The sequence below is a fragment of the Nicotiana tabacum genome, chromosome 1, assembly GCF_000715075.1.
Source record: "Nicotiana tabacum cultivar K326 chromosome 1, ASM71507v2, whole genome shotgun sequence".
Taxonomy (NCBI): domain Eukaryota; kingdom Viridiplantae; phylum Streptophyta; class Magnoliopsida; order Solanales; family Solanaceae; genus Nicotiana; species Nicotiana tabacum.
The window spans coordinates 217636950-217652758 of NC_134080.1; the positions used below are offsets into that span (position 1 = coordinate 217636950).

Sequence of the window (15809 nt, forward strand, 5' to 3'; positions counted from 1 at the left end):
TAGGTAAACGAGAAGGCACTCCCCTGACTCCGGTTTTGAAAGTAAGGGTGGCGACGACAGGTATGCCTTTAGTTCCTTTAGGGCCTGGACGCACTCAAAATTCTATTAGAGGTCGTTATCTTTCTTATGTACGCCAAAGAATTTGTGGCATCTGTCTGACAATCGTGAGATGAAACTTGATAGGGCGGCGATACGGCCAGCCAACCTTTGAGCCTGTTTTTTGGTGGTTAAGCGTTCAGGTATCCCCTCGATGGCTTTGATTTGGTCAAGATTTACCTCGATCCTTCGCTGTGATACCAGGAAACCTAGAAACTTTCCCGAGGCCACGCCGAACGCACACTTTTCTAGTTTCAACTTTATTCAGTACCGTCTGAGTATGTAGAAAGTTTATTTCAGGTGGTCAACGTGGTCTTCTTTCCTTTTGGACTTGACCAGCATGTCATCTATATAGACTTCCATCGTTTTGCCGAGTTGGTCCTTGAACATCCTTGTCACCAACCTTTGATAAGTTGCCCCGGCGTTCTTTAGCCCAAAAGGCATGACCCTATAGTAGTACGTCCCTTAGTGGGTGATGAATGTGGTTTTCTCCTGATCCTCTTCTTCCATGGGGATTTGATTATAACTTGAGTATGCGTTTAAGAAGCTTAGTAGTTCATGCCCGGACGTTACATCGATAAGTTAGTCGATATGAGTTAATTGGAACGAATCCTTGGGGCATGCTTTGTTCAAATTCGTGAAATCTACGCACATCCGCCATTTCCTATTCTTCTTTTTCACCTTGACCACGTTGGAGATCCACTTGGGAATGGAACCATTTTCTAACAGTTTTCCACCTCTCTGCGTACTGTATAATTAATTACTAAGTTGAACTTACGCCTGGCCTGTCTCACTGGGGTGGAATGGGTCGACATTCATTTTGTGCGTGACGACTTCCTTTGGGATACATGGCATATCTGCATGGCTGAAAGAAAACAAATATGCGTTAGTTGTTAAGAATTGATGGAATTTACCTAGTTCCTGAAGTTTGTTTCTGATGTAAGCCTTCTTGTTGTGGTCATTGAGGTCTAATTGAACGGGGTTGAGGTCTTCCATGGTCGATCCTGTAGCTTCGACCATATCGGGGTCTCTGATGCCATCCCCGCTATTGTCGTGTTCTGACCTCGGCCTGATGGTAGGCTATAATCTTGCGTAGTCGCTTATTGCATACTAATTTACTACACTTTAATTGTGTTTGAGCTTTAATTATTAGTGTTTTGTACTTATTGTGTGTTTTATGCTTGTAGTACTGATGAGTGATGTAGATGTTATAGAGCTAATTTGAGCTATCTGGAGCTTTGAAGTCTAAGTAAAAGCCCAATGAATTAAGCAGGGATCGCGTTCAGGGGTCGGAACCATATCTGGATATCAAAAAGCGAGCAAAAAGCAAACTTTGAGAATTTGCACTAATGCGACGCATAGTGCGAGGCATCAATGTATTTTTGGCTGCCTGACAGAAGTTGAGCTCTGTGGATTTTCCTACTGCCGCACCATATGTAGCGATGTGGCAGTGCAAAAAGTGGTGAGAAATCATATTTTGGCATGTTCTGGAATTTTCTGCATGCGTTCCGCATGGGGCGGAGCGATGCGGTAGCCCAAAAATGTTAGAGTAACTTCCCATTTCCGCTAAAAAGGGTAGTTTCATCCGGGGTTTATTGGGGGTTGGCTTAAATACACGGGAAAACACCATTTTGGGGACTTTTGACACATTCTTGACCTAAGAAGGCTAAGGAAGCTTGGGAAGAACACAAGCACAAGGATTTCATCATTCCTTCCTCACTCAAGATCCAGGTTTGGATTCAATTTATGTTTTCCTATACTTTAGTTATATTTGTGAAGAACTTCTCTATGTCTATGGAGTAGTTCCTTTTGGGTTTGGATGGATTTGGTGTATTGATGATTGTTTGTGGATTATAACTATATTTTTATGTATTTGAATCGTCTTGGAGGATTTAATTGTTGCATATATATTCACTTGTTCTTGTAATCGAAAGAGGCATAACTTGTAAAATCTTTGCATTATATTATGGGTTAAGTTCATAAATTCTTCTAGTTAATCAAAAGAGGCTAGTTGAATCGTTGATTAAACCTAATTAGAAAAATAATTGAAAGAGGTTTTTCTAAAGACCGATCCACTATGTATTCTTGCATATCTTCACAGTGCTTAAATTGGTTCATCTCGTGAGGTTAAGATTTAATCGAAAGAGGAGTTTTTGCTGAACGTTTGAACTAATAATAGAGTGAATTCGAGATGCTCACTTGAACACTAGAAATGAATTATCTAGAGTTACATCCCAAACAATTATCTTGCACATATCCTGTCAAAACCCTATCTTCTCCCACTAATAACCTTAATTGCTTATTCCTTGTCTCGATAGTCACTTGTCAATAGCTGTAGAATTTAGATTCTTAGTTAATTTTAGTTCTTAGCGATATAAATCCCAATTGTTGATTCTCCTGGATAACACTCAAGCTACAAACTACAAGAATACTATTCAAATCCAATCCATGTGGACATGATATTATACAATACTATCTTTGAGTAGCGAGCACAATTTAAGTGTGTGTTTTGCGCTCGTCAAATTTTGGAGTCGGTGTGGGGGATTGGCAATCGATAGTGTTTGAAATAGTTTGTAGTGCTAATTCAGGAATTTATTTTTATTTTTTTATTTTATTTTGTTCTTCACGGGTTTCTCCTCTGTGTGTAGACAATAGGTTAAGTCTGCAGTGTATGACACGATCTTCTTATAAGGAAGTAATACCTTACAAACCGGAATTGGAAAAACACTTGCGGCAACAGAGGAAGGAGAGAGAGTTCATCGTAAAGTTCTTGGGGAAACCTTCATCCCAAGAACACATGGCTAATAACGATGACAACGAGGTAGAGACAGTTGCAAGGGAGGCAGTGCATCATAGAGAAGAAGCTGCAAGGATAGCAGCTGAGGCAGCCCGTAGAGCTGCTGAGAAAATTGTCGAAGACATTATGGGTCGAAGATTTAATATTAATCGACCCTTGATTGAACACCAGTTCGAGAATGCAGTACCCAGGCCTGGTAAATCATTAGGTGATTATGCCAGACTAGTCTACAATCGAGGATTGTCAAGTGTTAGACCACCTCCAATTGCAACAAATAATTTCAAGTTGAAGAAAGGTTTGCTTCAAACCATTCAAAACAACTGCATTTTCAGAGGGAAAATGAATGAAGATCCAAACATGCATCTAATGGACTTTGAGGAGATTATGAACACCTTTCAATACAATAGGGTGTCACAAGATGCAGTGTATTTAAGGGCATTCCCCTTTTCACTTAAAGATGATGCAAAGCAGTGGCTTCACAGCTTGCCAAATGGATCAATTAGAACATGGGAGGAAATGACCAGAAAATTCCTTGATAAATATTTCTCCTCAGCTAAGACGGGCAAGTTTAGAAGAGAAATCCATAACTTTTGCCAGAAAGAGACTGAAACTGTTTTTGAAGCATGGGAGAGGTTTAAGGAGATAGTTAGAAGATGTCAACATAGCGGAATTGAACTCTAAATGCAACTCCAGGATTTTTGGGATGGATTGACACTGGCCTCATGTAGAATATCAAGCAATGCAGTTGAAGGCCATTTTATGAAGAAAACTCTAGAAGAGATAGTTACAGTTCTTGATGAGTTATCTGAAGATGCTAATCAGTGGCCCTCTGAGAGTGTGGAAAGAATAAAATCAACTGGTGTTCACCAAGTTGATGCTACTAGATCTGTGCAAGTACAACTTGATGCTATGGCTAAAGAACTACAAAAGCTAATTGTAGCCTCGGTGCAAAATGTACACCACGCAGCTTGTGATATATGTAGAAGAAGACATCCTACTCATGAGTGCCAAGCCTCAACTGAGGAAGTGAATGTTGTAGAAACTATAATTTTAATGCAATGGTTCAGAGGCACCCCGGCTTTTCATGGAGTTGACCTGGAAGTACTACAAATGCATGGCAACAAAACAACCCTAGATTCAGAGAACAAGGAGCTCGAAGTTTTCAAAATCAGCAGAGGTAGCAATATCAGACTCCACCAGCATGGAAGATCTTATGAAGACCTTCATTATCAAGACAAATCAGAGGCTTGATTCCCATGATGCAGCTATCAAGGAATTGGGTACATCTTTTCGAAGCCTGGAAAGACAGGTTGGGCACTTAGCTACTCTAATGTTTGAGAGAGCCCCAAGAACACTCCCGACTGATACAAAAAGAAGTCCCAATGAATCAGTAAATGCCGTAACTTTTAGAAGTGGGAAAGAGTTTAAAGATCTCACCGTAGTCCAAAAAGATTTGAGACATGCAAAAGAAAGCGGTAAGCAGCTGAAAAGTGACGTCGAAAAGAAGAAAGAAAATAACTCGAGAAGGGAGAAACCTGAGGAGAGTATGCATGTGCCTACGCTGCCTTTTCCCCAAAAGCTAAGTAGAGAAAAGCTGGACAAGCAGTTTGAGAGATTTCTAGATATGCTGAGGCATGTTCATGTAAACCTACCATTCACATAAGTGCTCTCACAAATGCTGGCTTATGCCATGTTCTTGAAGGATATCCTGACAAAGAAGAGGAAAATAGAAGAAACCTCAGTGGTCAAGCTCACAGAGCATTGCAGTGCAATTGCAAAACAAACTCCCACAAAAGTATGGAGATCCATGGAGTTTTACCATACCTTACTCTTTAGGCACTGTTGATTTTGATAAGTTTCTATGTGATTCTGGTACCTCAATTAATCTAATACCTCTATTTATCTATAGGAAACTGGAGAAAGATATCGGAGAGATAAGGTCTGCACCAATATCTTTGCAGCTGGCAGACCAAACGACTCTAATACCCGAGGGAATAGTTGAAGATGTCTTAGTTCGGGTGGATAAGTTTGAATTCCTTATAGATTTTATAGTGGTAAAGATGGAGGAGAACAAGTAGGTCCCCCTCATCCTCGGAAGACCGTTCCTAGAAATAGATATAGCAATATTAGATATACATGAGAGAAAACTCATGCTTAGAGTGGGTGAAGATATTGTGGATTTTGATATGAATGTAGAAACATGGGTGAAAAAAGGAGAGGCCATTTGCTAGTGTGGTGTGGAAAGAGAAGGGCGTGAAAGAGAAGGCTGCAGTGAGTGAGAAAGATAAGTGTTACTCTAAGAAGGATGAGAAGAATTTACCTGCATGGATGTGTGCACTAGTTCGGGCACAAGGGATGGAGCCCAACTTCGACGCAAACCCCGACTAGATGTTCATGGAAGTTTTCCTTACCTCTTGCCTTTTATTTATGTGTCATGGGGACATGACACAATTTAAAGTGTGGGGTGAGAATTTATATATGTATAGAACGTATAGATGTATATTGTATTTTTGTAATTCATTTGATTGGAAATTTTGGAGAATTTTGACTTCCCAACGATGGATTTCCTCGATTGTATTCTTGAGGGATTAAAGTTGAAGGAAATCCCCTTGACTTTCCTTTGTGCCGCGGTTCTTTTTCAAGGATTTTTTTTTTGAACCAGGTGTAGTTAGTTTTTAATTTTTTTGGAGTAGGAAACCTTGTATTGTGATTTGAAATGGAAGCAATATCTCTTGATTGTATTATGCCTTGAGAATAGTAAGTGCTTTATTTGTGACGCTTAAACTCAATTTTTGACTCATGTATAAGTATCTTAAATTGTATAATCTTAACTTTGCTTAATTAGTGTGACTAGAGTGTTTTGATGAGTCCGATCCTAAATGAGTTATGTGTCACGTGTGTGAGGTTTCGTGTATATTGTGCATTGCATTTGATATCTAGAACTTGCACGTGTGTTTGCAAAGCGAAATAGTAGTTTTATTCAGTCTTGGAAGTGATATAGGCGTTTCTTTGTTGAGCTAGTTATATGTTGTACCCACCTAATTGATATGTATCTTAGTTAAATCCTTTGAGCTTGTAATCCTATTTCTTTGGCAACTACATTATAAGCACTACCCATTTGTTTGAATTAACCATCTATTCAAACATTTCACCTCTCATGAGCACTTGAATTTGTTATGAACTTCGTATAAGTTGAAGTGTGGGGTGTTTGTTTGGCTTTTGAGTAGAACTATTGAAATAGGGAGAAAGGTGCAATATTTTTAAAAAGTAAGAGCCACTTGAATTAAAAAAAAATAGTTGTATTGTTGTGCAAATATTCCTTGATAAGTGGTAACTCTTGATGTAATTGTGCTTAAAAAAGTATGTAGTTAATATATATTGATGTGACAGTGGAGTCATGGTTTAACATAAGTGTGTGATTTTGAATATTTAAGTGTATGTATTAAAGTGCTTAGGGAGGTGTAGTGACTCTTATATCTAAATGTATCCTGCCCGTCCTGCAGCCTACATTACGACCCATTAAAGTCCTACTTGATCATTGATTGAATGAGCTCGATTAGTAGAGTAGTACACTACGGAAAAACCTATGGTTTATCTTTTGTGGCATATGAATGTTACTTCTGAGAGTGAGTGAATTCTTTCTATCTTGAGTTCCTAATTGTTCTTAAATTTTATTATGTGTGGAACTACTCTCTATTGTTGTGTGAGGGCACATGATTCATGAAGGAAAGATAATTTCATTAACCTCTGTGTTAGAGTAAGTGAGCGGGTTGTGAAAAATGTATGGTACTTGTGAGTCAAATCTTGAGGCGGGGATGTTATGTTATCGTGCTTAATTTATTTTAATTATTCTTGATGTAATGAGTTAGGAGTTGTTTAAAAAGTTCGTGTCTATATAAAGTGTAGTTTGATTGATTAAGGACGAGCAATGGCTTAAGTGTGGGGTGGTGATGATAGACTATAATTTGTGATTTATTCTCTTACTGCACACTAATTTACTGCACTTTAATTCTGTTTGAGATTTAATTGTTAGTATTTTGTACGTATTGTGTGTTTTATGCCTTGTAGGAGTGATTCCAAGTGATGTAGATGTTATGGAGCTAATTCAAGCTATCTGGAGCTTTGAAGTCTGAGTAAAAGCCCAATGAATTAATCAAAGATCACGTTCAGGGGTTGGAACCACATCTTGATATCAAAAAGAGAGCAAAAGGCAAACTCTGAGAATTTACATTGATGCGATGCATAGTGTGAGGCATTAGTGTATTTTGGGCTACCTGACAGAAGTTGAGCTTTGTGGATTTCCCCATTGTTGTGACGCATGGGGCGACGCAGTAGTGCAAAAAGTGGCCAGAAATCATATTTTGGCTTATGGAATTCCTACATGCGCGCCGTATGGGGCAGCACGGTAGCCCAAAAATGTTAGAGTGACTTCCCATTTTCACTAAAAGGGTAGTTTCGTCCGAAGGTTTTATTGGGGGTTGGCTTAAATACACGGGAAAATACCATTTTCAGGACTTTTACACATTCTTGACCTAAGGAGGCTAAGGAAGCTTGGGAAGAACACAAGCACAAAGATTTCATCATTCCTTCCTCACACAAGATTTGGGTTTGGATTGAATTTACGTTTTCCTATACTTTAGCTATATTTTTAAAGAACTTCTCTATGTCTATGGAGTAGTTCCTTTTGGTTTTTGATGGATTTGGTATATTGATGATTGTTTGTGGATTATTACTCTATTTTTATGTATTTGAATCGTTTTGGAGGATTTAATTGTTGCATCTATATTCACTTGTTCTTGTAATCGAAATATGCATGACTTGTGGTATCTTTGCATTATATTGTGGGTTGAGTTCATAGATTCCTCTAGTTAATCGAAAGATGCTAGTTGAATCGTTGATTAAACCTAATTAGGAAAATAATCGAAAGAGGTTTTCCTAAAGACCACTACGTATTCTTGCGTATCTTCACAGTACTTAAATTGGTTCATTTTGTGAGGTTAAGACTTAATCGAAAGAGGAGCTTTTGTTGAACGTTTGAACTAATAATAGAGTGAATTCGAGAGACTCACTTGAATATTAGAAGTGAATTATCTAAAGTTACATCCCGAATAATTATCTTGCACATATCCTGTCAAAACTCTATCTTCTCCTACTAATAACCTTAATTGTTTATTCCTTATCTCGATAGTCAATAGTCAATAGCTATAGATGCTTAGTTTATTTAAGTTAATAATCATATAACTCTCAACTACTAATCCTCCTGGATAGCAATCAAGCTACAAACTACAAGAATACTGTTTAAATCCAATCCATGTGGACACGATATTATACAATACTATCTTTGACTAGCGAGCACAATTTAAGTGTGTGCTTTGCGCTCGTCACGGCCTGCTGATTGTTATGCTTCTTTTTCCTTGTCCCTTTTTTGCTGGGTGGTTGTGCTATCTAGAGCGATGCGGTAGCATTCCCGGGATGTGCACTTTTCCCCTCGTATACTAGATATTCCCCATGGAGCTGGGAATTTGATGACTTGATATAAGCTGGAGGGAACAACTTTCATAGGGTATATCCATGGTCATCTTGCGGTGTCTTGGTTCATGATGTGGAATGTGGTTTCCAGAGTTACGCCACTGACCAGAACGGGGAGTGTGATTTCTCCAGATGTCCGTTCAACTACATTGTTAAAACCAGTTAGCGTGATACAACGCGATACTATCTTATCTTCGAGTTTCATTTGTGCAAGTAATCGAAGATGGATAATGCATGCTCCGATCCCATCATCTACCATAATGCGTCTCACATCGGTATCTAAAATTCGTAAAGTAATAACGAGGGCATCATTATGAGGGAAAGTCAAACCATCAGCATCTGACTTATCGAAGATGATACTCTCTTCGAGTTCGTCATACCGTTTGCGGGTGATTGACTGCTTGAGCTTGTGGGTGGTGGTGAATTTTACGATGTTGATGGAGGCATCATCGTTGCTGCCTATGATCATATGGATGGTAGGAGCTAGTGAGGGCGGCTTTGGGGGTCCTTGGTGTTGTTCGCGTCCTCTGGTGAAATTGGTTCTCCCCCTGTCGCTCAGCAACTCTTTGAGGTATCCCTGCTATAACATATTTACGACTTCCTGAGATAGGGCGATACAATCTTCAATTTTGTTCCCTCGTTCTTGGTGGAACTCATAGAGGGCATCAGATTTTCTGGTAGTTGGATCTGATCAAATCTTCTACGGTCATTTTACCTTTGGTCCGAGCTTTTCCAGAGCGTAGACTATCTCTGTAGGTGGCACACAAAAATTACGAGCTCATAATAGAGGGAATACCTCTTTCGTTTCGATGAGTACCCGTTCAGGATCTACCCATTCTAAAAGGCTGCGACCGTCATCCCTTCGGATACGTTTGGCAAAGTCATCCTCACTTGGTTGAACCATGCAAGGAAGTCCCGCAGCCCCTCCCCTAGGGCCTGTTTAATTGAAAATATGTTATTTACTCTCGCCTCGGCCTTCTTGGCTTCGGCATGGGCCGTTATGAACTTGTCGGTCATCTCTTAGAAAGTTTTTAGTATGCAGGTAGTTGTGAATACCATGTTAATGCTCCTCCCGTGAGGGTTTCGCCAAACGTTTTTAGCAAAATGGAGGACATTTGCTATTTAGCGAGGTCGTTGCCTTTCACGACGGTGACGTAAGTCACATGATCTTCAGGGTCAATCGTGCCGAAGTATATCCTGAGCTAGGGCGGAATTTTGAAGGTTTTTGGTATGGTATGGGGAGCTGCCTCATCACTGTATGGCTGCTATATGAACCGGTCGCCGTCCTTTTCTAATAGCAACTTAGAAGCGCCTGGTATTTTATCGACCCGCTCCTGATGTTCTTTCATCTGATCTCGGAGCGCCTTGTTTTCATTTTCCATTTCTTTCATCCTTTTTAGGATGGTTGTAAGGGCGCATCACTTGTATTATCAACGACATTATGAGTTATACCTGTCGTCGGAAAGGGTGATTGGTTGAACTACTCATCCGTTTGTTGTACAGTGACAGTCCTTGCGATTTTTGCAGTCGGACCCGGAGCGGGCTTGTTGAGGATGCTCGTCAACGTGTCAGTCAACCACGCCTCAAGGAGCTTTTTAATAGCTGGGGGCGCCCCTTCCTCTGTAGACGTAGAGGCTCCTTTTCCATGAGGTTTTGTTATGCTACAGTGTGGGGGTGGCGACTTATATCGCCTAGGGAACGCACTAGGCATCATGTCCTCGCCAGTCGTTTCACAGCTCTCGTTGATGACGTTTATGAGGTTGGTCAGGAGATCACTTGTTATCCTCACCCTTTCTTATCGATGACCTGACATGTTAGGTTTTGCACACAATAAGAGAAGACAACTTGGGTTTTGTGACGTTAGTGACCGGCATTAGTTATAGATCTAGAGGAAACTAAAAATTTGACTAAGAAATCCCCACAGGCAACGCCAAATTGTTTGACCCAAAAATGTATATCTTGGTTCAAATAATTAATTTCAGTTAAACAAAGGTTAATTTTAGTTAAGAATAATATCCTCAAATCTTAATGTCAGAAAGAATAAGTGATATGCGTTTATGAGAACAAATATGTCACTATGTGACAAATGCCTTTTAATAATCAAGAAAGTGGCAGAATGTATGATCTTCAATAAATGATAACATATGACATTTAAGTAAATACGAGGAATAATTCAATCAATAAAGAGTGGAATAAATAAACCTTCTACCTAACAAAGATTGAAAAATGAATCCTCGTATAATCTAGGATCTTTTGGATTTGATGGTAAAGGACATACTGGAATCTAAGTAAAAAGTAAGAATTTGTATTGAGTCAAGATTGAATCTTTTCAAAGTGTTGTTCTTATAATTGAATCTCACATGTCCCTATTCATCCCCTTTTCCTCCATTTTATGGGATCCGTTCCCAAAAAACCCTAATAGTACAAACATAATAAATATTATCTAGAATATTCTCTTTGAGATCTTATCTTGTGAACTTGTCGTTGCAGCTCCACTACCATACTCGACCTCGACCTTGATCCTTGTTGGTGCCTTGACTGCGACTTTTTTCGACTCCACGACCACAAGATTACGCGGCTTCTCAGACCATCTTAAATGACGAATTGAGGATCCCTCTCGCGACATATCTCAGCCTAAATATCCAATAGGCATATTTTGACCCATAAAACTGTTCATCAATATTTTATTATTATCTTTTATTATATAACACTTTTAATTTAACATATTATAAATTTTGTAATTACTTATTGTTTTATATGTAATATCTTTATAATATTAATTTTATATTTTAATTTTGGTGTATAATTTTTATAAATTAATTTTTGTATATTTTATTTTTATATAAAATTGTAAGTTAATTTTATTATAAGTTATAATTGTATAAAAATATATAACCATCAAAAAATGAAAAGTCAAATCTAAAATATAATATGTTGTTAATAAATAATACAATGTTCATTAATAACATAAAAATAAATATTTAATACAGTAGCGACTGACATAGAATTTTTATATAAGGCAGAAATATGAATTATATGGGATGAATATGTAAAAAAAAGGATTTGTTTTTTAAAATAAAAAATAAATTTAAATAAAAGAAAATAATTTAATATACAAGAGAGAGAGAAATATAAAAGGAAGATTTTTTTTTTTGGTGTGAAAAATAGTGTAATAGGTTGGAGTTAATTTGCATCATTTTAGTGTTTACGCCATTTGGACATAAGAATTGTAAAATTCCAAAAAAAAAAAAAAGTTAAATTATTTTTCAAGTGAAAATGGTATTTGAAAATTAGAGTTGTGCTTTGACATGAATATAATTTTGGGTTGTTTTTGAATTTCTGTGAGTGATGAGTAAAAATTTTAAAAAATAATCTTTTTGAAGTTTTTCAAATTTTCGAGAAATTTCAAAATTAATCTTCAAGTGAAAATTAAATTTTGGAAAGAAAAAAAAAAAGTAAAGAAATTCCTATGTCCAAAATGGGCTCTTAGTTTGACAAGTAGAAAATCTTAGTTTACAATTTACAGTGAACATTACACGTTTACCGTTGATACTGATACTAGAATGGTGATATCAGAATTTGCACATATTCGGATCTATTTAGTGATCAGTCTGTTAATTTTCCAAGATGCTAAACGTAATCTGAAAACTTGAAAGAAACTGGCATTATACGATTCTTGATATCCTTGATTTGTTTTGCATCCATGAATGTACTTTGAAAAGCTTCTTCTTTCCTTCCACCTTGAGCTATTTGGTAACATTGAAACAATTGCACTTTGTTCCAAATTGGAGCACAAACAAGAAAATGAAGGGCACTACAGAAAAATCATCAGCTAACTGAATGACATTGATAAAGGTAAACTGCACCACACAAAGATCAAGAAAACAAAACTTACTAAACACCCCAACAAAATTTAGCATGTTACTAACTTTACTACCAAATTGTTGTAGTTGAATACTCAAAAATTGAACAGGACAGAATAACAAGATAAAATGCAAGAAGCAAATTGTCTTAAGCCTTGTCAGCCTTGGCAGCAGTGGCAGCAGCTTGACCACGGAGACGACCAGTCCTCCTTGCAGCAATAAGACCGACCTTTTGCCCAGGAGGTGCATCACGACGGACTGTGCTGGCATGACCGATATGTTGATGGTTACCACCACCATGAGGATGCTCCACAGGATTCATAGCAACACCACGGACCTTAGGCCAGCAGTTCCTCTTCACCCGATACTTGTGGTAAGCATTACCGGCTTTGAGCATTGGTTTCTCGGTACGTCCTCCTCCAGCAACTTGACCAATCATTGCACGACATCCACTGGGCACAATCTTTTTGGCTCCTGATGGAAGCTTAACCCTGATCAAAACATCAAAATTTGATGAAACAGATTTCAGTAAACATGGGAACATACTTGCAAACGACAGAATGGCCATAATATCACCACAACATGTATATCAAATATGTTTAGAGTACTGGATAAAAGCATGGGACAAAGCCTGAAAATGTAAGCTAACATCGTAACAAATCACAAGAAGAGCTAAATTTCTGCCCCCGGGTAGGAGTAAGGTATGCGTACACTCTACCCTCCCCAGACCCCAGTAGTGGATGGTTGTTGTTATCACAGAAAAAAGAGCTAACGACACGTGGAAATTCAAGTAATTTGGGTCAACATGTAATAAGGTAAGTTTACCAAACCATAAAACATGTTACTACGACAATCTTCTCCAGATAGAGCAAACACATACAAAATCAGGTTAGAGGAAAAATTCCCACTCTTTCTTCAGCACCACAGCAATGAACCTCAGTAACAAACTTAATCGCACGAGTAAGGCTAAACATCACAAATCAGTATAACAACAGTGGATATAATTCAGCAAAAAGATGCCCTTTATCACATAGAGCTTCATCACAAAGACAATATAATGACACATGGAGTTTCATCACAAAGACAATATAATGACACAATTAACCTCCCTCCTCAACTCCAACAGCTCATACTTCACATTAAAGTGGTCTAATCCGCATATTAAATACAAATGCAACGTCAGAGCAGATAACTTGGGATAGCAACCGGCTGCAAAGGACAAAACTTTGCCTAGTTACACCAGCAAACTATATTTCTATTTATAGGTTTCATTACCTTAAGGCTGGTCAAAATTAAATCCTCTTTACCACAAATTTAACCATTATCTTGACTCAGCTACTATATTCAACAATTATCAACTCATGAATTAATCATATTTATACAAGCTAATTTCAAGTTGTTCATTTAATCAACTTCACTTATCAACCCACACTAGTTGGGTCGACTAAAAATAGCATTTTTAAATCATATTAGAAAGCATTTATAAGGCTCCAAACAGTTATACACAAACCAAAATAACAGTTACCAACAATCAACCAAGACTATAATTTGTTTCAGAAAAAGATTAATAATATACCTAGTGGTACCATTATCAGGGTTGTGACTGATAACAATGGCATAATCACCAGAGCATCTAGCAAAAACACCACGATCTCCTACTTTATGCTCCACGTTACATACAACAGCTCCTTCTGGTATAGATCTGAGCGGCAACACATTACCAACCATAAGAGTAGCTTTTTTACCACAGTAAACGAACTGACCAGTGTACATCCCTTCAGCAGCAACGAACAACTCTTTTTGGTGCTTGTAACGGAACGGGTGACGGAATGTCACGCGCGCGAGTGGTGCTCCTCTACCGGGATCGTGAATCACTTCTGTGATTACTCCCTTTAGGTAACCATTACGTTCGCCGAAATCGAGGGTACGGAATCGGGCCGGGCCTTTACGGTGGTGAGTGTGGGATTTGAAAACGGATCCTGCTCCCTTACGTTGTGCTCTGATTACACGACCCATTTCGCCGTCTCTCTCTTCTCTCTCTCTCTCGCCGGAGGAGATGAGGAAATGATACAAAGGAGATGATATAGTTAGGGTTTTTAGGGTAAAGGATTGCCCTAGATATTCTTTGGGCCAAGAATATTTAGTCTGAGCCCCATATAAGATCATGGATTGAAGCCCATCCCATTGTCTTTTGAACAAAATATAAAAGCTGGTCCACGGAAATTAATTGCAGTCGCTAGCCAAAAAGTATATTAAATCTATATTATATATATTGTCTACTAGTATTATTTTTGGAAACAACTAAAAATGTACATTTCTCTTTCTCTCTTCTTATTTTTCTAAGAAGAATTAACCTCGTTCACCTAACCGCTTACACTAAAGATTGCTGACACATACAAAATTTTATATAATTTAAGTATAAAATTTATGTATATTATTAGTATAAAATTTATGCATATTAATTAAAAAATTCAATTAATCCAGTCAGTTATTTGTGTAATGATCTCTATGTTTTAATATGTCTCCTTTTTCATGGATTCAAATCCACACCATTGTCTTTTCTCTCCTATTATTTTTTTAAAGGAAGAATTAATATAAGGAGTTGTTTACCTAACCGCTTAAACTAACTAGAAATGATACTGAATGAACCTTCTTAAAATTACTATTTCTATTTTGATCATATTGAGACACGTTTTGAGAAAATTACACTACGCTAGATTTTTAAAGTACACGAGGTAGGATTTTGCTCGATTGCCAGAAGCACGTTGGGCAAAATTTTAAAGCACACAATAATTACAGTAATCATCGGGATTTGCCACAAAATTTGACCATCTCTAGAATTTCAGCTACAAAATTCTAATATAGTAGCCAAGGGATTCAAATTGCTTTACATCACATGTTCAACTTTTACGTGTGTGACACTGCAATATCTTTTTGAATCAACTTGTATAAATTTCTGATTCTGTTATTAAACAAGATAGAGCAGTAGAACAATCACAACCTTAATTACAAAGATTAATCTGTCATTATATTGTCAAAATCACAAAGCAGAATATTTGTTAAATATAAGTTTCAATGGTGAAAAATAACATATTACTATGGTGCAGGATCACAAGGGATAAGAGGAAGGACTCAATAAGCTCTATCATTCAAGTATGGAAGAAGTCGAGAACGGAAGAAGTAAAAGAATTAAGGAAAAGATATGTCAACAAAAGCAAGTAAGGAAGGATAATGATTGAAACGATAATGATTGAAGAAATACTCCAGAAGCAAAGGAAAGGAAAACTATCAAATATTAGAGACAAAAAAAAGTAGCGGAAATCCGAAAGAAGAATCAATCAAGGATTTGATGGCAGATTGACAGAGGATGTTATATGAAGGTTCCAAATTAAAGAAAAACAAGATCGCGAATCTATGCACTGGAGATTCCTCCATTATAAAAAGACTGTTAAAGCCCGGAATCAAGGCATATAATTTTGATTGCTCAAATAGCAAAAAGATTTGCTTAGCGGAGGAAAACTTTA

General features: G+C 37.6%; 1 protein-coding gene and 1 non-coding gene across 2 annotated transcripts; both read right to left on the reverse strand.

The window, feature by feature from the left end:
* Positions 1-3457: 3457 nt before the first annotated feature.
* Positions 3458-3564, reverse strand: LOC142165081 (small nucleolar RNA R71). Its single transcript, XR_012696081.1, has one exon. It is a non-coding gene; the product is annotated as a small nucleolar RNA R71 (small nucleolar RNA).
* An 8734-nt stretch (positions 3565-12298) lies between these two features.
* Positions 12299-14396, reverse strand: LOC107770869 (large ribosomal subunit protein uL2). The gene is made up of 2 exons (XM_016590208.2): positions 13862-14396; positions 12299-12776 (listed from the first exon to the last, which is right to left on the reverse strand). The coding sequence occupies exons 1-2, from the start codon at positions 14299-14301 to the stop codon at positions 12434-12436; spliced, it is 783 nt and encodes a 260-aa protein (XP_016445694.1). The 5' UTR covers positions 14302-14396; the 3' UTR covers positions 12299-12433.
* Positions 14397-15809: the final 1413 nt, after the last annotated feature.